Here is a 23,956-nt window from a genome sequence, read left to right on the forward strand (position 1 = left end):
CAGAATGTTACTGAGTTCACCTGTTGAAGAATAGTCTCTATTTTCCAGGAAATACTGAACCGAGAACCAGGAAAGGCCTATTCAAAGAGTAAACCAGTTGAGTACTTTCACTTTTTCTTCACCAGACACCTCCAAATTAAATTCAGATAGGAATCTATGCAAACAAGCAACGCCTTTCTTGAACACTCCCTCAAATTCTTTAAATGGCTACTTATAAGTGCTTCTTTCAAAATTCAACAAACTGTTCCTGAAATCCCACACCCTACGCTGGGTGGGACTGTTTTATGTCTTTCATCCTGTTCATTCATGATTAAAGTCTTCCAGATTCCATTCCCTAAAATTTTATAAAACTAACTAAGAGGTGATAACCCTTGACCCCATAACCACCAAGGCCTCCTATCACACAGTTGAGCTACCTCAACACTATGCACCCCAGTTTCCCTTACGTGACTCTATAGTCCTTTCATTGTCTCTATTTGACGCCAAAGCAGCTAAGACCAGTTGTTGCCCTATATCAAAAAAAAAAAAAAAAAATCCGGATCCTAGATCCCTGAGAAGAAAATGTTAAAAAAACAAGTGTGAAAATCGGATACATTCAAGTGATAAAGTTAAACAAAAAGTCTCAGAGCTGGGTACAACTAAATAGCCAAATTAAAAAGAAAAAGAGAAAAAAGCAAGGCTCTAAAAATATGAAGTCTTTACAGTGAACTAGTTTTTGTTACATTTGGCCCAAAATCAAGATTAAAATGTTTTCTAATAACCTCACATGAGCAGCTTGAGGGCCGAATGCAATGCATGCGATGCTGATCAGCTGCCGAGCGCTGTAGACGCTGAAAGGTGCACCGACACCCAGGCTGCAGGAACACCACTAGAAAACGCACAATACACTCAAAAGGTGTTTATTACACACAGGCTACAAGCCGTGGGCAGACAGAAGTTCTGGAGAAGGTGTTGCTGGCAGGCTTGAAGCAGACACACAAAAAGAACAAAAAGTTACCTCAGCAGCTGCAAGGCTGATGCATACTCCTCCGAATCCCATATCTTCTCTTCCAAACATGTGCAGTACAGCTCCCTAATCTATAAATGTAGGAAATGATTTATGAGGAATAAAAATCACATACCAAGTTTATAGCTTACTAGTTACACAAAATCATCATATGTTGATGCTATTAATAAAAAACCTCATTAAATTACAAGGGGCTTCTTGACATACACTGGATCAGACACTACAAAAGTGGAACTGACAGAAAAGTCAGAGTGGCTGACAGCAGTAAGTCACTTTAAAAAAAAAGATTTATTTAGTTATTATATATGAATACACTGTAGCTGTCAGACACACCAGAAGAGGGCATCAGATCAACTTACAGGTGGTTGTGAGCCACCATGTGGTTGCTGGGAATTGAACTCAGGACCTCTGGAAGAGCAGTCAGTGCTCTAACCACTGAGCCGTCTCTCCAGCCCAGCAGTAAGTCACTTTAAAGTATCACTACAGATGGGACAAACGGCAGACTGAAGGTTTAGCAGCTAAGTCAGCATTAGCTCACACAGGCCACTGTTCTACTCAATCTCTAAAACCGATCTAAAATCTGAAAATTAATATCCTTCCATTCACAGGCATCCTACACAGGGCTCATAGGTTTGGGGTATTATAAAATCCATCTCAGCATAAGTTTGCAAAGAGCGGAGATACTGTGTTTGTTTTAATTCTTGGTACAATTGCAGAGGTAACCACTAAATACTTTCAGACAGTTTCCATCGCCCGCTTCCCCAGGGTAGAGAACCAGCTCTCCCCATGCACAGAGCAGACAGAGTGCCAGGCGGTCAAGGGTGCACACCACAGCACAGGGACAGAGGACACAATCCACTTTTCTAGCTCTGACGTCCAGAACAAAACCGTTTTCTATTATTAGTAACATCAATGGCTGGAATAGATTGTTTTCTTATTAAAGGAGCTGCTTCCTTTCAAAGTCTGATGCCTGATATAATGGAGAAATCAAACAAGAAAGTACTATTATTCCTACTTTGTTGACCCCTAATGAGGAAATCTTATTTACCTGCCGACCCAGTGGGTGTTTGGGAAGAGAAGAGGTAAAATTATGAAGACATCTCAAAACAAGGAAATACTTGATATGATAAGCATGCAGGTCTTCCAACAATGATTGAGTTTCCTTCTAAAATAAAAAAAATCACAGAATACATTAATAATATACATAGTAGTAAAATAAAATTTAAAAATTAATTTATGGATACATACTTTCTAGAAAACAGATGAGTATTTAGAACTACAAGTTACTTTTCTTAATTCATGAACACTTGACACTTCAAATTTAGGACGGTCCAGACAACTGTTTAGTGTTAAGTCTGGCTATATTTTACACACAGAACCGACACTGTAACAGAACAGTTTGTCCGGTTGTTAAGTTTTAAATCCTCTTCCATTTTTCTTCAAGTTCAAATATGCTGTCAACTTCTTAATCTAGTTTATTGGTGAGATTTCCCACAGTGCGTCTCCTTTTAATTAGACTTCTCCCTCTCAAAAAAAAAAATATTTGTTTGTTTGTCCATTAGTATTTTTATCTCTTTACTGAATTCCTCCTTCATGTCTTGAATTTAAATTCATTGCACTTATCTGTTTATTTGGATTTTGTATCTCCTCTGATTTCTTTGAATATACTTATAATCATCCTTTTTATACGTGGGCCTCTTTACCGTATTCTAATCACAGTTGTCAGTGGATTTCACAATTGTGTTTAGGATGATTCTTTTCAACAAAATCCAGCATGGCTAAGAACATTTACTGTTTCCTCCGAAGAGGTCCTTTTTATCCCCTGCTGTTGACACATGAAGTCCACTTAGGATTCATGCTCAACTTTAAGATAAAGTTACATCCTATATATGTAAGTTATACAGTATATCCGAGAGCACAGAAAAGCCGTTTGCCCAAATATGATACAAATGCATCAACCTTTGGCCTTCTGCATCTGCTGTTTTCAAGTCATTCCCTCTAACATCCTAAGTGGCATTTGGTCTTCAATAAGTTCATCTTACACTGAAGGCCTTGTCTAAAAGACCGACTCCTTCCTACCATTTCCACCAGCAGAGGTCACTGTCTTGCTTATCTCTCTGCTGAGTAAATGGTTAGCTTGTGAAGCAGAAATTTTGTCTATTTTGTTCATCTCTACATTCTTAGCATCTATACTAATCAATGGCAAATAACAAATTATTGAATAAAACTGTAATAAATGAAGGCTCTATTCAGTATCTTAAATATGAGCCAGCACTTTAGTATGTTGTTAGATATGGCCTAGATTTCCTCATTTTCTACAAGGATAAAAGCCTAGAATGTAAACTTTTCATATTGTGAACACTGGATCTGATTTTTAAGAAGGTACAGACTTAAAAGTACATTACTATTAGGATATAAACTACTACCTAGTGTGTAACATGTCTTTATAAGTCTGTCTTTTCTTGTCTGTGGTTCACTCAACTGCACCCCTGTTAGGTTGTGAGCTTACACAAGAGTGTCCTATCGCCAACGTCTCTGGAGAAAGTAACATGCTCTGTGACCTCAGACACTGCATTTCCTTTTGCTTAGCTGTGGTTTGTGTCAGTGTGCTACTGCTGTGAAGAAACACATCCCTACAACTCTTATTTATAAAAGTAAGCTTTTAACTGGGAGGGAGGGTCAGTCCATTTCCATCCTGGGGGGAGCACGGCAGCACACAGGCAGACATGGTGCTGGAGAAAGGGGCTGATTTCTGCATCCACTGGGCTTGGCACGAGCTTGTGAAAACATCAAAGCCCACCCCTAGTGATAGGCTTCCTCCAACAGGACTACACCTCCTAATCCGTTTAAATAGTGTCCCTCCCTGGACCAGTCATTCAAATCCATAAGCCTGTGAGAACCATTCTTATTCAAGCCACCATAAGTAGTGAAATGAAGTTGCTAGCAGAGCCTTCTTTCTAACAGTAATTTACTACAACTTTAATAAGTTTAAGATTTATTTCTTATTGTGAATGTGTCTGGTTAAACAAATAGGCATAGAAATATTTAAACACTGCCATGTTAAAGTGTTTTCTGTACAGCTCAAATATAATTTCTAAGTTATTATGCCAAAAGCTTTAAATATGATTTCAATACAAACACATTAATTTTCTGTAAAGTATATAAGGTTAGTAATTCAAAAACTATGTTGGGGCGAAGTTAAACTCGTTTTGACATGGAGGAATCTAATACAAACTATGTAGCTGTTAGAGAGACCACAGCATTAAAATGAATCTAATCTTTACTATGATGATGGGACATCATTTTTTAAAATGTATGTATGCAAATGTCTACATGACATTTATATAATATATAATGACAAAACTATCCATTTGGGGAAATATTCTTCAGTTACAGTGGCAGCACAGTTAGGCAGGACACCCAGGCAGGCTGACAGGGATACCTGAATATAAAGGCTGTAGCTACCTCTGATGAAGCAGTTTCCTTCAGAATTAACTTGCCAGAGTTTTCAAAAGCCCACTTCCAATTTCTCAAGCGCTAAGAGAGAACAGTGGGCACCTTGGCTTTCTTGCATTCCCAATAAAGTATTCCACAAGGACAAGGAGCTTTGCTGTGAGCACTAGAGAGGAAGGGCAGGTCCGTCACTTACTAATTGTGACTACTGACTGCCTGTCCTTGAGGCGGGTCTCATGTACCCCAGGCTGGTTGTAAGTTCTCTATGTGGTCAAGGATGACCTTGAACCATGTGGTTTATGTAGTGATAAGATTGACCAGGATCTGGGCATGCTAGGGAAACACTGACCTACAGTCTCAGCCCTAACACCAACTCTTTAATGGCTGAATAAGCTAAGCAAAAATCACTAGGAATCATCATTCCCTTTTTATAGGTAAGGAAATCAAAGCTTAAATTAATAAGTCATTTTCTCAAAGAAAAACAGCTAATGAGTAGCTGGAGTTCAAGGTAAAATGCAAGATTATCAAGAGTAGAATTTCTCCCAATGCCATGTAATGTCTAACTACTGTATTTTCAAAAAAGAACAAAAAGAGAAATGCCATAATGAAGATAAAATCTTCAGATATTTTTACTCTAAATTAAAATGCACACATAGCAATACAATATTTATATGCTTATAATAAGTAGCCTATGATTTTTAAGGACAAGAGTCCAAGGTCTTTGCCCATCTTCCTACAAGACAAATTATGCAGTGCTAAGTGAAATTCCTTAGACACACTCGTTCTTAAGTTTCTTCTAGTAAAATCACTAGCACTGGCTCCAGGAATTTCCTATTCTGCTATTCAGAAATGGGAGGACAGCCTATATCAAAAAATCAACAAAAATGTAAAATAAAGTCAAACAGTATTTAGCCGAAATCATGCCCAACATATGGGTAGCTGAGGAAACTGCTTCATATTTTTATATGAAAAAGTGGGCAAGCCTATAGTCCATTTTCTTAATTAGTCATTGACGTAGGAGGGCACACTTGACTGTGACAGGTGCCATGCCTAGGATGGTGGTCCTGGGTTCTATAAGGAAGCAGGCTGAGCAAGCCAGTAAACAGCACTCCACCATGGTCTTGGCTGGCATCAGCTCCTGCTTCCAGGTTCCTGCCCTGCCTTGTTTCCAGTATGAACTGTGATGTGGAAGCATAAGCAAAACAAGCCCTTTCCTCCCCTCCTCGCTTTCAGGGGCATCTCAGCACAGCCTTGTCAAGGCGCCAGTGAGCACTAAGGTACAGAGCGACTCGCTTCTCTACATTACTTTAGTATGCACTGTCAAACTCTCTAGGCACACGCCTCTTCCCACAACTCGTCCCTCCCAGCTCCAAAAGGGTCCTCTCTACTACTTCAAAGTTTGTTGGAAATCTAGATTCCACAAATGAGAGAAAACATTTCACAACTCATAAATTTGCAAGCACATTGTTTCTTTCTTGGTGTTAGGTTAGTAATATACAATAAATCTGCAAATGAAATCAATTCCATCCACTCAGAAATAAATGGTTATGCTACATGGCTTCTACATGCTTTTATTTATAACAATCACATATGTATGTATGTGTGGGGGGGTATGTATATATATAATCAATTTAGCTCTTGGTTGATATAAAAGTGCTTCCAAGAATCAGAGAAATTTTTTTCTTGATAAAAAAAAGCCTTACCTTTTAAACTAAGCTTTGCCATGTTAGTCATCATGAAGAAATACCAGATCCTCCAAATATTACAACATACAGATATTTTTTTACAAAATTAATGAATACTTTATTAATGCATATTCTTTTACATAGAGTTAAGTATAAGGCAGTAAGACACACACATTCCTACCTTTAAAAAGATCTCATTGGTCAACAGTGCAACTTGCTTTTCCAAAGGTTGATTTTCCACGTACCTAAAATTTTTATTATTTCATAAAGAAAAGAGGAATGCTAAGCAATTTATATAGTTGAATAGCATGTTAAAAACTGATTAGGTAGACTGGTTTCCATATTTTTTCATTTCTTTTCAAAAGTAAATCCTAGATATCAGTTCTTGATTACCTTAATGATAACCAGTGAATTCATTAAGACCATATACCCTAGAAATAGGAAGAGTTCTTTCTCAAAGATAACTCTGGAGAAGTTGCAAGTCATATAAAATATTAGTAAAAATATTTACGTCTAGCAAATTTTAAATTCAGCAAAAAAAATTCTATCATTAAAAGCAGCATGGTCCTATGCTGCAAAATAAAGGCTTATTTCATGCCTATCTTCAAAACCAACTGAAGCCAAAAGTGTTCATTTCATCCTCGTCTATAGGACAAGACACATTGAACATACTCATCTTTTACCTCCTAAATGAAGGAAGGCGCCGGACGTTTTCACACTGATTAACTGAGAAAACATTTATTCTCTTTTTGGCTTCTGAGAGATCGCAGCACAGAACACTTAGGGGCTGGGAATAGAAATGTTCTAGTAGAGAAAGCTGAAAGAAATATGAAGATATTTATTATAGCATGGCCAAAAGTGTTTTACCCATTACCTGATGAATTTTAGACCCTTTTGTTGTTGTTTTGTTTGTCTGACTGGTTAGTTGGTTTTTGCGATAGGGTTGGAGAGGGTTTGATTGGAGAGTTGTTTTTTGAGAGACAGTTCTGGCTGTCCTGGAATTCAGAGTATAGACCAAGTTGGCCCTAACCTCACAGAGATCTGACTGCCTCTACCTCCTGAGTGCTGGGAGTAAAGGGACCACAGCTTGTCCTTAAACTATTTTTTGAGGGGTAAAGTATTTATGGTTGGGGCTGAAGATATGGTTCAACAATGAGGAGCTCCTATGACCTTTGAGGATGACCAGGGTTGGTTCAAGCAACAAAAGGCAGCTACCAATCATTGGTAATTTCAGTTCCACAGAACCCAATACTGTCTTCTGTTTTAAGAGGTAGTTTAAGGTTTTTTAGGCACTTTAAGGCACTGCATATGTAGGGAACAAACATACTGAGGAAATATGGCCATACACATAGAACAAAAATAAACATTTAAATAATTATGTAACAATAACATTGCAACAGTACTTAGACAACTTTGCTATTTCCAAGGCTATAATTCTGTGGATCAGGTCAGAAAAGGTAATCTCAGGAATATGTACTAAAAGAAAATAACATAACGGGTCTATTACTGCAGAAACCACTTGAAAGGACTGCAAATGTAGTATGGATGGGACTAGAATATGACATAAAGATCTAATGTCTTCACCCCAAATTCCTATGTTACCAGACCTGTCTGTTCAAATACATACAATGCTGCAGCGGTCGGTATTATACCAACTGATAAGAGCAACAAAAATCTGTACCTTCAAATTCAGCTTCATCCCATTTGAGAAAAAAGTGGTACACAGACTATAAAGTACTCACGCAATAGATCACTGTCATCTCCACAGAAAGTTTTCCAAAGTCTAACGTAATTTATTAAAATTTCTAGTATAACTTATGAGATGAAATATAAGATTATCAAAATTTTTTAATAATTCTAAGCAAGTTTCTCAAGACTTTTTTTTTTTTCAGATAACCTGTATCCCATATGGTTCTAATATAATAACCAAAAACAACTTAGAAAAGAAAGGGTTGGGCTGGAGAGATGGCTCAGTGGTTAAGAGCACTGACTGCTCTTCCAGAGGTCCTGAGTTCAATTCCCAGCAACCACATGGTGGCTCACAACCATCTGTAATGAGATCTGATGCCTGCTTCTGGTGTGTCCGAAGACAGCCACAGTGTACTTATATACAATAAATAAATAAATCTTTGAGGGAAAAAAGAGAGAAAAGAAAGGGTTTACTTGGCTTATATAGCTCAACCCCAGACCATTACCTTGAGAAGTCAGGGCAGCAGCTCTCTGATGTGCAGAAGCAGGGATGGTGGAGAAATGGGCTTACTCACTGGCGTACAGTTATGCATTACCACCTCCCTTCCCAAAGATGCCGCTGCCCGTTCAAGGTCGGACTTTCCCACAACAAGTAACTATCAAGAAAATGCCACAAAGACATACCCAATGTGAAGGAAGAATTTCCTCAATTGAGGTTTTCTTATTAGGTAACTTTACCTCAAATTGACAAAAAGCTAACTAGCACACAGTGACAACATATTCTATTCAGTAAAGAAAAAAAATTCCCCACAGGAAATTAATAATTCAACATGTTCTTCTATAAACAAATTTAAAAACATTTGGTAAGCTATAGGGTTACTGTGATACATTCCTAGACTCCTTAGATCTTTTTCACCAAATGACCTCATCTTGTCAAAGGCCCCTTTGTGTCTATCAGCCACATGGCTTCTGCCTGAGCCCAGTGATGTGCTACACTGCGCACTAAACCGCGGATTACCAACCAGCCTTGTATCCTTGAAATCTAGCCAGTTTGGTCAGTGCGTGATCTGTGTTGATCAATCTTTGAATGTACACTAATCACAGAAATGAATATGTAGGATTTTGGTGTTATGAGTATTTACCTGGTGTCAGTATCACGGTGATACTACCTTTGCTGAGTAATTCTTGTGTTTGTGTGGAGTAGTCCAAGGAAGAGCAGTATTAGTTATTCTTAAAAACTGCAGCATATCTGGCAGGAGAACGACCTGGTTCAGGCCTTTCCTTCACTGATAAGTTATTATTCATCACTTACTTTTGTCACTTCATAGGTTCTAGAAATTTATCCATTTTTTTCTATTTTCTAGTTCACTAAAATGAACTTTTCACAATTTTTTCTTAATTATTTCAGTGGCATGAGTTATAGTACTTCCTTTTCATCTCAGATTCACTTGGGTCTTTTTGGAGGTGGTTAGTTTGGCTATGAGCTTATCGAGCTTATGTTTTCAAAGAAACAACTTTTGCTTCTTCCTAGAGTTTCTAATTTCCATTTCATTTGTTTCTGCTCTGCTCTGCACTACCTCTTTAAGTGTACTGATTTGAAACTTGGCTTATTCTTGCTTTTTCGTCCATAAATCTCTGAATATGTTTTTTATTTCTGGCATTGCTTACTCGGAATCTTAGCTGTGGTTTCCTTACTCGCCTCCTTTGCTGAACAATGGACACTTTGAAGATTTCTTTTCCTCTGTATATCTAGGCTCGGCATAGTGCCTTTCGTAATGTAAGTGCCTAGTATTCCATAAATAAACAAAATGAATGGCAGAAAAAATTTGAGGCTATTTTCTCATTTAATTTCATAAATTGCTAAGGTAAATTGTCTTGATTTAAAGTCCTTTTAAAAAAGAAGTCAGTGAATCCAACCAGTATGTGCAGGAAGAAGACATATGGGAGAAGAACTTAGGTCAGGAGGTGGCAGCACATGACTTTAACCCCAGCATTCAAGAGGAAAGTCAGGTGGGTGTCTAAGTTCAAGGCCAGCCTAGTTTACAAAGAGACTTCCAGGACAGCTAAGGCTAGACAGAGAAACCTTATCTCAAAAGGCAAAACAAAACAGAAACTTGTAGGTTTCAAACACTATAAAAAGATGAAAACTGTCATATTAGACTGGTGCGTGAGGGTCACAACATACAGGTCTTAATGAAAGTGACAAATGGCATGGACTCACAATGACAATGAAAGTGACAAGTGGCACAGATGAACTCACTTGGACAACCTGGGGCGTTCCCAAGGGAAGTAATTAATATTACCGTTTAATAGACTGAAAAATTCGGGTCTTTTTAGGTTAAAGAACCAATGTTATAAAGTTAAAATCAAGAATTACCTACGGCAATTTATATAACTCAAATGAACATGCATTTCCAATCCATAAAAACAAATATTAACAAACACACATGTGCACTGAATGTCAAACTTCAGCATATCACTTATTCGACTGGAAACTTGAAAAGTGTTGGTGAAACAGCACAAACACACCCAGGAACAAGGCTGAAGAGCTCACACTCTGGCCCATCAAAGGTCAATGACATTTCCTATGTAGAAAGCCAACAAGATCTCATCAAGTCCTTCTACTCTAGCCCAACTCTCGATGGCTAAGACTAGCTAGAATGGATCCATTACTGATATCCTAATTCTGTCTTCTGTAAGTGACTTTGCATAAGAAAGGAAAAGGTAAAAACCTAGGAAAACATGAAATTTCCCTTTCCTAGATCTTGCTACTAACATGCCTTAGTTACCTCACTACTCAACCCAAATGATGTAAACTAATTATAATTACACAGTGAGCTTTCAAATTCATCTGGTTCTCTTACCTGAAGTCCTTTGATGAAGTTTTGGACTGAGAAATCGTGATACAGGAAGATGTTGGTCAGAACCTGCAGTGCCTTTTTACTTAATTTAAAGGGGACCTGCGGTGTAAGAAGCAGCTGAAAGAGACAGGGATGGAAGTCAGGGTCTTATCTGCTCCTCTTCATGAACATGATGTAAATAACTAGACAAAGAATTGTACTGTGACACAGCACATGAACAGTCAGATGCCAACCAAATCTTACAATGTATTTAAGATTGAAAATGCCAAAAAGCAATTCCTATTACAATCCCTGTTTGTTTGAGACAGAGTTCACCAGATGGTCCTGACTGGCTATCTGCCAAAAAATATAAAAATAAAAATGAACCACGGAGCTATGCCTACCTTTCTTTCCCAAGCACACCACTCCCTCCTCAAACTACACTCTGAACCAAAGTTGTGTAATTCCTAATCTTCAAACAATGCATTTTAAATATGTATCCCTTTGCCTTCCACCAGAAGTTACCCAAGATGTACCATTTTCTTACCAGATAAAACTTCTTTTTCTCCCTCCTAATCCAAATTAGTAAACAGTAGCAAGCTATGTACTATTAAATGACACAAAATGAAGATTTTCTTTTTGAAAATATAGCGAAATTTTGTACTATTTAGTGTTCAATTACACTGGTGCTTTACGTCTGAGACGCAAACCTATGCTCGGACTTCTGGAACCACAAATATAGTTGTACAAGACAACTGCATTTGACTATAGTTGATTTCAAAATGAAAACCTTCTTCCTAACATCAATAAATCAGACTGCTACACAACAAGTAAATCATTGTTGTGTAGAGGCAATTGTCTGGTTAAGCGACACAACTGTCACAGACATATCTTAATGGGACTAAGAATGAATATGTACGGCAGTCAGGAGTAACCATGCTGCTACGACGCAGAGACACTATGGCACTTACAGTCTAAGACTATAGCTGTTGTCAAGAGCAACATGACAGTTGCCAAAGTCCACATAACCTTTGGGGCTGGAGAGGTGGCTCAGAGGTTAACTGGCTGCTTTTCCAGAGGACTGTCCACAGAGCCCCACATGACGGCTCATGACTCTAGTTGTAACTCTAGTTGTAGAGATCCAACACCCTCTTCTGACCTCCCCAGGTACTGCATGCATGTGGTGGACACTCAGACATATCAAATCAAAATAAATCTTAAAGCTTAAACCATTTTATGTAAAATATGAGATCAAAACATACCGGTAACACTCTGAAGTACGTAAATTTGGTAAATTTGCATTAATTTCTGTCAGTGCCTTATGACTCATTACTTTCCAAGGCCTTCGTCTACACTGCAGACAAGTGCTCTATTAATGAGCTGTATTCTGTCCCCTAAATCCATTTTAAAAGCCTAATTTCCTCAACTGAGTAATAAAAACTAGAATGAACATATACAAATGATTTTTTAATCTGAGAAGACAACTATATGCAAAAAGAAAATGTAACTATAACCCCAGCTGAGCATGACCATTAAAATGCAGATGAGTTAAAGTGAGATACAGACATTTATCGGAACCATTTATCGTACATAATGTGTGTCTGGTAGCTTTAGTTTCACTCCCTGTCACTGGCAAACATTCTTTCCTTTACCTTATCAAGAACTACTGTCAGGTGCTCCTTGCAAGACAGAGACTGGAACAGCTCTATACACAACAGCGATGACACGGAGTGAGGAAGCAGACGGTGGATAATGACAGGAGATGTGGCGATCCCGAAAACAAGAATTAGAGGGAACTCATGCAGATGCTGGCTAGTTTCCAAAGAAAAGTACAAAAGGAGCTTCTTCAGCAAATGGATTTCAATATGTTACATTCAAAATGCTTATTTTAAGATACTAAGATTTCTAGGTTATTCATTTTCTTTTTAAAATAAGAAATAAATTAAACACTTCACAGATTCTAATCCTGAAATCAAGCCATTAATGGATCCTTTTATAAATAACAGAGACCCAGAAAGACCAAATGTTGCCCTGAGATTACAAAGTCATACAACAGTGAGTCAACTAGCATTGAACATAACCTCATTGACTTTGAGCCTCATGTACTTGTCTTTATGATTTCCCACCAAATCTCTGCTTTCCTTTGCACACTTATATGTAAGTCTTTTTAATGAACATCATTCAAAAGCATTATATTCCTTCCTTACGTTATTACCCTAAACATACCGCACATGATTTCATATCAATACAACCAAACAGAAACAAACAGCATCTACTTTCAGAGTGGACCGGCATCATCTGTGAGGGCTTCTGCAAGGCACACCTCTCTGTATCACGAACGGTCGTTTTACCTGCTCTCCCCATGTCTCACTGTTCTCCAGCATTGGCTGTATGGCTACAGTCATAGTAATAAAGCACCACACACTGTAACAGCTGCTCTACGTTAAATAAATAGCATACACAGCATGCAGCACGCTATAACAGGATGGTAAGAAGTTCAGAACAGTCTTCGATGGGAGAGGATTGGCTCAGGCGTTCTTGCAGTCCTGGGTTCTGTCCCCAACACTGGGGTATGTATGGGTGGTGGTGGTGAATGTATCTATAACTCATAAGTCAATGGGGCAAAAATCCTCATACAGCCCCACTCAAGATAAGAATGCTTAGTATGTTAGTTGATATATAGAATATGCAAAAGAAACTTAACTATACCCAAACAAATATACATTGGGAACAAATGCTACAGGGATGTAACACAGGCCCAATTACTTCAATTTTAAGTCATAAAAAGCTCATATTAAATTAATACTCATTAGAAATATTGCATAAAAATAAGATGCCTTCATATAGAAAACACTTTTAGCCAGTAAAGCTATATGGAACACAGAGCCTCTAAAGATAAAAATCAGAAAGAAAAAAAGGGATGATAGAATATTACAACTTAGAGAAATATCAATTTAACAGGCAGGTAAGGGGACAATCCTTAAAAGATAAATGATGCTTAATACCTATTTACTTAAGTTAAACATGTTAACTAAAAACAGGATTAACCTGTCTTGGATTTTCAAGATTATATCAAAAAAACAAGAAAATAATTTGCTAGATCTTTGAAGATTCAGTTACAAAAATGATTCTGCATTTCATTAAGTTGGTCTTGAAATGAATACTATTTTTTTTCTAAGTTAAAAGTAATGCCTTAAGAAAAAGGAAATTCTGCATAAAAGCAAAGTCACATGCTGTGAAGAGTTTAAGCAGCTTGAAGAGAGGGAGATGAGAAAAGGGCAAAGGTCAAGCAGAGCCAAGTGTATGAAATGCCTTCTGGGAACCTGCTCCTAAATTTTATTGGAGAAGGGAACCCATTCTACAAAGCTGACCTGTAACCTCCACACATACACCATGGCACACATACTAGTGCATACACATCCTATTTACACACACACAATAATAAAGGAAAACAAAAGAGAAGACAATTTGTTTTTTAATGTTTTTTATCAAAGTACCTGCTGATGATTATGAAGTCTTGGAGTACTTTCGTGCTGAAGCTCTCCATGTCCTTCAGGACTAGCACCACAGGAGGACACTGCCATTGGCTACAACTAGTCCTCTTTTTGCTTGTCACTTTTGGGCCTGTCTTTAAACCAATGTGAAATGGGGGAATTAAAAGTAAGCCTTACCAGTCAAACAACACTGCAATGCTACTTGTTAGTGTTTCTGTCAGGGGTGATATAAGGAAATCCTGAAGAGTGTCAGGGGTGATGTAAGGAAATCCCGAAGACTGTCAGGGGTGATGTAAGGAAATCCCGAAGACTGTCAGGGGTGATGTAAGGAAATCCCGAAGACTGTCAGGGGTGATGTAAGGAAATCCTGAAGACTGTCAGGGGTGATGTAAGGAAATCCTGAAGACTGTCAGGGGTGATGTAAGGAAATCCCGAAGACTGTCAGGGGTGATGTAAGGAAATCCCGAAGACTGTCAGGGGTGACGTAAAGAAATCCTGAAGATTATCAGGGGTGATGTAAGGAAATCCTGAAGACTATCAGGGGTGATATAAAGAAGTCACAGCCATTGTTAATGAAATAGAATCTGCAACAGGATCAACTCTACAGGTTTTCTTTTGTGATTCTATAGAATTCTCCCACAAATACAATGTCCTCATAGGAATCCAAGCACTTACCAGGAATTAGTCTACACATTAGAATACTTTCAAACTCTAGTGGCTTTAAAAAAATAGCTGCCATCCAACTGCTATTACTGCCTCACAAACACGCCCTTATTAGAAGAATGATTATAAGTAATTATGAGCCAACCAACTGAATATTCAGTTTCCTTTTACCTGTGCGACTGTCGAATACCAACTAGAAAGCGCATCCATTGAATAATTTGTCTTCTTCAGGGTCTTATCACTTTTCCCCTCCTTGGAATTTCTATCCACACAGCAGTCCATCAACTGTGAGGTCAACTTTTGTAAAAAATGTTTCACATCTGTACAATGTAAAAAGCAAGGAAGCTTACCTCATCTTTAAAACAAAATTAAAGCCAGTGAAACCTTTGATCAGCAGATTGCAATACTCATATGGAGTATATTTTTCTATATTTCATCAATATAGTTAAAATATGCTAAGTATACTACCATTACTCATTAGTACCCTATCCTTAATATTTAATTTTGTTAGGGTTGGACACATTCAATTCATTGTGTACTTGCCTAGCATGCACAAAGGCCTAAAGCTGGCACCCAGTACTAAATAAACAGCAATGTGGTCAAGTATGCCCGAAATCCCTGAAGACAGCAGGATCTTGTGCAGCATGGCACAATCAACACCTGCACGGTTTGCATAAGACTCTTTCTGAATAAGATAAAGTAAATGAGTATATTTCACTAGGTCATACTAAGATCAGATAAAAATGTATGTATATTAAGTACAAGTATTATCTAAGAAAATATATAGGCAGAAAATTATAAATTATTTTTAGAATATCATGTATTTACATTATTTTAAACAAAAGAATGTCAGTCCTTAAAAATCAAGTTATATAAATAATTTTACTAATTATAAATCTTCATTTGCAATCCTTTTAAAAAGACATCGTTGAGATATTAACTGTAATTCATCACAACAAAAGTACTACATTAACTCTACTATCAGCCCAGGTGAGCACACACGTGAGTATGACAGCGTGCACAGCTTATCTTATGATGGCTTTAAATGCACAAGTCTGAGTCTGACTTACCCTTCTATACTCTCAAGTCTGGCTCTGCATATGGACTATTTATTTTGTAACCATCAGTGACCTTTTCAAGTGGGAAAAACTGATTTATGAGAATGAAAAAACTGATTTATAAAAATGAGTAAAATGTGTGAGGCATACATGGTGTGGGGGAAAGGGTTAGGTGAGCATTTTACCTGGACAGTCCTTAGCTTGCAGTGAGACTACGTACGGTGTGACATTACTGTGAAGGGTCTCTGTTAGACTTCTGAATATCACATCATGATCTGTGACATTCACACCTACAAGATAATAAACATCATGTTATCATCTTTAACAATAGCAATGAGTATTTTAAAGAACAAGTAAAGCAGGTAAGAACAATTTAAAAACAGGCTTTGCAATAGAAATCAAGAAAACTGAGCACAGCTGCCTCCTTGTCAGTCTGTGGCCTGAAGGACCACGACACAGCTAACTCCCTCACTAGCCCACAGCCCATTCCCGTGCTGAGAATGGCAAATGAAGGTGATAAGCGTGATATAAACGGGAAAGGAAAAACCCAAGATATTATTGATGATGTGATTTTATACATATAAAACCCTAAGGACCTGACTAGGAAATTCCAACAGTTGATGAATGTATTCAGCAAAGAAGCAGGATACAAATTTAACACACACAAATCAGCACCATTCCCACAAATGAACAACAGTCATACTGAGAAAACACAGAAGAAACAATCCCATTCAGAGTTGACTCAAAATAATTAAATAACAATCTCAGTATTAATTTAATCAAGAAAGTGAAAGACTTGTACAATGAAGATTTTAGGAAACTGAAGAAGATACCAAGAGACAGAAAGACCTCCTATATTGAAGGACCTACAATAATACTGTGAAAATGACCACTCTACCAAAAGCAACCTATTGGTAGTAAAACTAGATTCTTATCGTTCATCCTGCACAAAATTGAATTCCAATTGGCCCAAGGACATAAAACAGACCCGACAGGAAAGGAAGTAAGGATGCACTTATGACTGGGAAGGACAGGAGAGGAAGTAAGGATGCACTTATGACTGGGGAGGACTGGAGAGGAAGTAAGGATGCACTTATGACTGGGAAGGACAGGAGAGGAAGTAAGGATGCACTTATGACTGGGAAGGACAGGAGAGGAAGTAAGGATGCACTTATGACTGGGAAGGACTGGAGAGGAAGTAAGGATGCACTTATGACTGGGAAGGACAGGAGAGGAAGTAAGGATGCACTTATGACTGGGAAGGGCTGGAGAGGAAGTAAGGATGCACTTATGACTGGGAAGGACTGGAGAGGAAGTAAGGATGCACTTATGACTGGGAAGGACAGGAGAGGAAGTAAGGACGCAGTTATAACTGGCAAGGACTTGCTCAAAAAGACCGGAGGACCAGTACTATGGCCAACACCTGAGAAATTGGACCTCAAGATACTAAAAAGCTTGTACACAGTAAGGACACCATCACTGAAGTGAAGAGGCAGCCTACAGAATGGAAAAATATCTTCATCAGCTATAAATCTATCAGAGGGTTAGTAACTAGAATATATAAGAACTAGGCATTAAAACAACCAATCCAAAATAAAAATAGGAGAACTAAATATAGAGTTCTCAAAGTAAATATCAATAACCAAGAAGTATTTTTTTAATGTTCAACACTTTTAGCTATTGGAGAAATGAAATTAAAATGATTTTGAAGTCCCCAGTCATGGGGTCACTAAGAGCAGAAACACAAATGGGTGTGGGACAGAGAAGCAGCTATGCTCTGTTGGTGGAAGAGCACACTGGAGCCCCAATGTGAATCAGTGGTGGAGGGTCCTCAACAGCCTAGAAACAGAGTTAGCATATGACTCAGCAATATTCCTCCTAAAGGACTCTGTACGGATCACACTACAGAGAAACCTGTTCATCCATGTTCACTGTTTTTCCACTCACAAAACAACAAAAGGAAAAGAACCTGGGTGTCCACATTATTGATGAATGAGTGATGACAGCGAGGTCCATATACACAATGTAGTACTATCCAGGTACTTAAAAATTAATATATGAAATCCACAGGTACGTGAATGAAGCTGGAGGTAATAACTTTGAGTGAGGTCACGCAGACCCTGACAGACAAGTGTTTGGTATTCTCTCCCAAATGTGATGCTGGCTCTGAACCCTTAGATATGTACATTTAAACTGCAGTGACCACAGACGGCAGAAAACTAGTTAAGAGGACATGGGAAGGAGTGGTTCAGAGAGGGGACAGACAGAGATGATATGAAGGGGGAGGGGAATAACGGAAGAAGGGTTAAAAGGTGTGGGAATAGGAAGGAAAGAGGGTGGGGATAGGGAAATAAGGACAATGGAGAAAGGCCATGGTTTCTACTACTGCAGAAAATTCCTAAAACGTACTTATATTCAGATATAAAAAGAGCTTCAATGGAGTTATCTTATAATGGAATGGGGGAGATGACAATGGTACTCTAAGTCACTAGATGAAGTGGTAGGCATGAATTAACTGCTTTTTGAGTTGTTGGACAGTGGAGTCCTATACATCCCTACCCCAAAACATACACTACTGTCAAGTAAACTTTGAAATATGTCCTAAATATCAGTAATAGGATTAGAGTATTAAAATAGTATTAAAATGGCATTAAAGGGCTGGAAAGATGGCTCAGTGGTTAAGAGCACTGGCTGCTCTTCCAGAGGTCCTGAGTTCAATTCCCAGCAACCACATGGTGGCTCACAACCATCTGTGATGGGATCTGATGCCCTCTTCTCGTGTTGCTGAAGACAGCTACAGTGTGCTCATATAAATGAAAAATAAATCTTTAAAAAATAATAAAATGGCATTACAAATTGAAATACCAGAGCACAGTGCTATAAAGCTCTACAGAAGTAACAAGCTGAGGGCCAAGTGTGACAGCGTACTTTCATCTCAGCACTCAGGAGGCAGAGCAGGGCAGATCTCTATGAATTTAAGGCCATTATGGTCTACACTGAGGATTCTGGGCCAGTCAAGGCTACACAGTGAGACCTTGTCTAAAACAAAAACAAAAATACAAACAAAAAAGAAATAACACATTGGAAGCAAAATTAATGAAACATGTTTGGAACCCTAATAAATTCTATTTTATTTTCAGAATGAGAAAATTTTAAAACAGGCATATTTAAATGGAAGAATAGATGCTGAGTATGCATAAAGATCCTGGTTTCATTTCCAACACCAAACATTTTTTAAAAAACCATTTCTCTTTAAAGAAGAAAAGACTCTCCTTTCTGACCTTAATTAATGAGATCCTCTCCAGTCTCAGCCCAGCCCTGTAGCAGCCTCCTTGCAATGCCTCTCTTCATGCTACCTCCTAGGGAGGGACTCCACCAAACTCTGATGCCTGGGCCACTTCTCGTCCTTCTAGCCCATCCCACCCATTCTTTTGTCAGTCTCCAAGGAGAGACAGGATAAATACTTAAGGAGTGACTGATGGAGAGGAACTGATGTGGAGTGAAGGGAAGAAGGAGGAAGAAGGGGACATTGGGAGGGACAGACAACATTACGTGTCAGTTGAGAAATCATCTGAAAACCGACTACTGTAGAAGCTTCTTATAATATATACATATCTGAAAGAAGTCTAAATGGAATTACCAAACAGTGAGAAAGACCAGAGGCCCAACTACATGTCTCTTGCTACCAAGTGACCTCCAGTGCCAGGAATAGGTTAAATCTACTTGACTCATTGGCCAAAGAGGCCCCATGGAAACTGTAACGGCTTAAATAAAAATGGCCTTCAAAGACGCATATGTTTCGATGTTTGATTCCCTACTAGTGGATTGTTTAGGAAGGATTTGGGGGTATGGCCTTGGGGAGTAGATGTGTCACTGGTCATGGGGTGTGCTGTGACATTTCAAAATCTAACACCAGACCCAGACTCTCTCGCTCTGCCGCTTCCTTGAGTCAGAATTTAAGCTCTCAGCTAGCTACTGTTCCAGCAAGATGTCTGCCTGCCACTATGCTCGCTGCCATGAGTGTGGACTAACTCTCCGAAACTGTGAGGACGCTCTCAACTAATGCTCTCTAGTCACAATGAAACAGCAACTAAGACAGAGACTCCCAAACATCTCAGGCCAAGGCCATTTCCTGGCTGCTCTCTACAGACTGACAGTAAGGCTCTGTTACTGAATACTTACATACCATACTGAACACAGAGACGTCAAGCTGATATCTCACCAGAGACTTCCTCCTGCCCAATTAGTGTTCACGGTACTGGAAGGCACTCCATATGCTACCAGAGAAACGTCCTGCTATAAACCCTGCTATCTACATGTTGCCTTACCTACAAGACACGTTGTTCCAATGGTGGCTCAAAAAAGGAGAGTAACTCACTACTACCTAACTGGATTTAAGGCCCACTCTGTGAGATGGGACTTGTGCTGGACATTGCTTCAGTGGCCAACATCATGAAAACAGGCCTTTAGACCAAAAGGAAAACCAAATACTGCTGTTCTGCTAAATGCAATAATAAATTAATTCCTAATGACATCTTGCTTTATATACAGATCAGTGCCCTGCTCACTTGCATCAAAGAAGCTTCTTCTTCCGTAAAGGGGATCTACAATAGAGACCCAGACCCACAAGTAGACAATGTGCACTGTGAGAGATTTGGGAACACTCAATACTAAATGGCTCAGGGAGTATGCAGAAGAGGAGGCAGAGGGACTGTGAGAGCCAGAAGGGATAAATGATACCAAGGAAAAGATGCCTTTCTAACACAAGACAGAGACTGTGGGAGTAGACACAGGGCCTGCACAGGTTCAAACCAGGCAGAACCCCAGTGCTGAGAGGTGGAGGTGGACATGAGCCATAAGCTTCCAACTCTAACTAAGAAGCTATGGGCAAGTAGTACAAAGCAAAGGTTAGACTTCTCCAGTGGCATCTCATTGGGGATATTAACCACCCTTTAGGACAGGCCCCACACTCAGAAGTAAGTGGCCTCCTCAAAATGAATTCAATGGGGATTTCTGAGATGTTCTGTCTCATATTGCTGTGCTTGGGCATTTTCTGGTTTTATTGGTCTTTTGAGTGTATATTTTGGCTTTTGATTTTGTGTTTATGAGTTCTGCTTTGACACTTGTGTCTAGGTGGTATGCTTTTTCTTTGTCTTATTTATTCTGGTTTGTTGCTAATCTGAAAAAACTATTGTTAATAAATCAGATATTTTTGTATTATCCTGAAATATAAATGTTTGCTCTAAATTAGATATTATTGATGAGTATTTTAAAAAAATTTAACTTATAATCTGGAAACAATTTATATACAATTTACCCAAATTCTTCTCTATGCAATTAATATTAAAAGAATCTGAATTAAGATTTCAAGTGTAAAAAATAAAATATCAGAAACAAATTTCATTGAAGATATTTTTTAAAAAGGTAGAAATAATTAAATCCACTAACAAAACTGGTATTTTATTGAATTCAAATGTCATTACTCTAAAAACACAGAAAGAAGAATAAAACAAAAATAGTTCTTCTCAGTTCTCCTACTAGTGCAGGGGCTAGATTACTTTCTTCTTCAGATATCTGAATATATAATCAACCTTTCCAAAGTATGAAGTTAAATCATAGCTGTTTTAATTTGCATGAGTTTTATCTGAGCAAAGTTTTTCCCACGAGCATCAATAACAAACCAGTTTAAGTTATGCACAGATATGTGTACATACCCAGAATCAGAGCAGCTGTGGGGATTTCTCTGAGTTTCATTTGAGAGCCCCAGTTTCTTGAAGTTTTCTGAAATTCAGAATGGGACTTCTGCAGAAAGTCAACTAGGTTACCAAACAGATTTTCATTTAATTTCTCCTGTAATTGCTGCAAAGAAAACAAAATTTCATGAGTTATTGTATTTCCTTTCTGTCCTGGTGTAGGAGAGTTTCAATTTTCCCTTTGAATGTTCAGTAATTTTAGTTGATGAGATAAAACGACAATAGATCAACAGGGTAAAAGAATCCCACAGATATCAGCACCCAATGGGCTACACAAAATACTGAGAGGGGAAAAGGGGGAGCCTATAGAATATACAGATATATAGAGAAAATATAACACACAATAAACAGAAACAAGATGGCTGAATCTGAAACTGCATTTTGATATGCAGAAAAAGGTTGAGGTTTGGGGAGTAAGGTGGGAGGGATAAGGAAGTCAAGTTACAGAACTGTGAGAGTGAAGGACCGTCTCCCAGACAACCATCATTAGACCGCCAACGTTCTCTCTGACAGGGCTAGGAAGCAGACATCCAGCTTCTCTTCCTAAGAAATTATTTCTCCTTAGATAAAGGATACTGAATAAAAAAGTCTCTTCTTGAACCTACTGTTTTTTAATGTGGATAAACTTAAATCTCGTTTTTCAAATGATAGCTTCTCGGAGCCATTTCTGCAACTGCAACTCCAACTCCTCATTACATTTGGAAATATACTGAAATATATGGTCTGAAGACATGGCCTGGCCATTAAGATCAGGTACTGCTCTTGCAGAGGACCTGCATTAAGTCCTCCGCATCCACATGGTAGCTGGTAACCATCTTTGACCCCAGTTCCAGGGGTCTGACACCTCTGGCCTCTTCAATACACCTACACAAGTATGCATACTCCCTCACAGGAACACATACACATAATTAAAAATTCAAAAATAATTCTAAAGAGAAATATATTTTGTGGTGTTTTAGAAAGAAAAGTATTACAGATTGTATATAAGATGAATAACAGCTTCATTAAACTCAAAAAGGGTTTTCTTTAAATTTCTAGAGATTAGTGCTTTGAACTACTTCATTTAAAAACCTCTTAATTAGTCATTCCATAGCATGCACTGATTATTTTGTGGCTATCAAAGACAGTCTCTGCCCCGAGAAGGTGAAGAGATAAAAGTGGAACTGTCCACTGTACTCATTTGAACCAAGGCACAGTCTGTTGATACAGGGGTGACAGGAGGCAAACTTAAGTGTCAGGAACACACTGAAGATGAGAGGAAAGCACTTGGAGGACCCTGACACAGCGAAGCATGAGGCGCGTGTGCGATCAGAGGTAAAGCTCTCCCCTGAAACAGCATGAGACGAAAGGACTGGAACCGTAGAGGACACCCAGGGAGCTGTACGGGATGACATAACAGGCTGCCTCTGCACCACGGTGAAGGCACGGGTAAAGGACGTGGTGCTGGTAAGGGGCTCTATGAATCCCACCCCAAAGTCTGAGAGAGAGCTGCGTTTGCCTGAACCAACAAAGCTAGTGGCAGGTTGGAAGTCAGGATGTCAGGAATGCAGCTCAGGGAGTGTCATGGTCATCAGGGTTGAGAAGTTCAGACAAGCCCTTGTGTAGTGTTTCAGCAGACACAAGTCTCTGGCAGAGGACTGGAGCTCAGTTCCCAACAGCTGACTTCCTACCTTGTCAGCCTCAACTCCAGTGAGTCCAATGCCGCCTGTGAAGGTTAGAGTAGTAAAGGCAGATGGGAGACAGTAAGAGACTGGAGTGGGTGCCCTGGAAAACGCTTCAGTGGGTGAATGTGGATGCTGTGCAAGCAGAGGGACCTAGGCTGGATTCCCAGCACCCACATGAAAGCCGTGTGTACATCTCACTCAAAACCAAACACTGTAGCAACAGAATAATGAGCCCTTGGCCCTGGAGCCACTGCCCTTTGCTATACCGAAGATATTCACAACCAGAGACTATGTCTCAAGAAGAAACCAAAACAGAACACAGCAAAAACACAAGTTTTGAGATAGCTTCATTTCAGACTTGTGTGACTTTTAAGTTCTCTGTTTTTTAGAAACAATAATGTTGCAGTAATGGAGAACATGACACCTATTTTACTCGTTTTCTGTACATACTCTCATACATTGTTAGATAAGAGAATAAATACAAGACTTACACGATTCTATTACAGAAACGTAAAACAGAAAATTGTTCACCTCTGTTTCAGATTTTATCCGTTGCCACAGCAGGCGATACGTTTCAAATCGAAGTTCACTGTCCTCAGAGTTAATTTCTTCATTATTAAAATAGTCCTCTAAAAAAAGGAAAGTCAATTT

The 23,956-nt window shown here is 38.7% G+C and overlaps 1 protein-coding gene across 2 annotated transcripts in view; it reads right to left on the reverse strand.

Annotated features, from left to right (window-relative positions):
* The window catches only part of ORC3 (origin recognition complex subunit 3), a 51,429-nt gene that overhangs the window by 15,343 nt on the left and 12,130 nt on the right, over positions 1-23,956 (reverse strand). For both annotated transcript variants that reach the window (XM_080938755.1, XM_080938754.1), the window contains exons 3-13: positions 23,837-23,934; positions 21,603-21,747; positions 16,074-16,178; positions 15,002-15,150; positions 14,171-14,301; positions 12,326-12,485; positions 10,698-10,811; positions 6,828-6,961; positions 6,326-6,389; positions 2,055-2,171; positions 998-1,077 (exon numbers count right to left, since the gene is read on the reverse strand). In XM_080938755.1, coding sequence (XP_080794881.1) covers positions 998-1,077; positions 2,055-2,171; positions 6,326-6,389; positions 6,828-6,961; positions 10,698-10,811; positions 12,326-12,485; positions 14,171-14,301; positions 15,002-15,150; positions 16,074-16,178; positions 21,603-21,747; positions 23,837-23,934 — 1,297 coding nt within the window. The remainder of the gene's footprint in view (positions 1-997; positions 1,078-2,054; positions 2,172-6,325; positions 6,390-6,827; positions 6,962-10,697; positions 10,812-12,325; positions 12,486-14,170; positions 14,302-15,001; positions 15,151-16,073; positions 16,179-21,602; positions 21,748-23,836; positions 23,935-23,956) is intronic.

This window comes from Micromys minutus (genome assembly GCF_963924665.1).
Source record: "Micromys minutus genome assembly, chromosome: 26".
NCBI classification, from domain to species: Eukaryota; Metazoa; Chordata; class Mammalia; order Rodentia; family Muridae; genus Micromys; species Micromys minutus.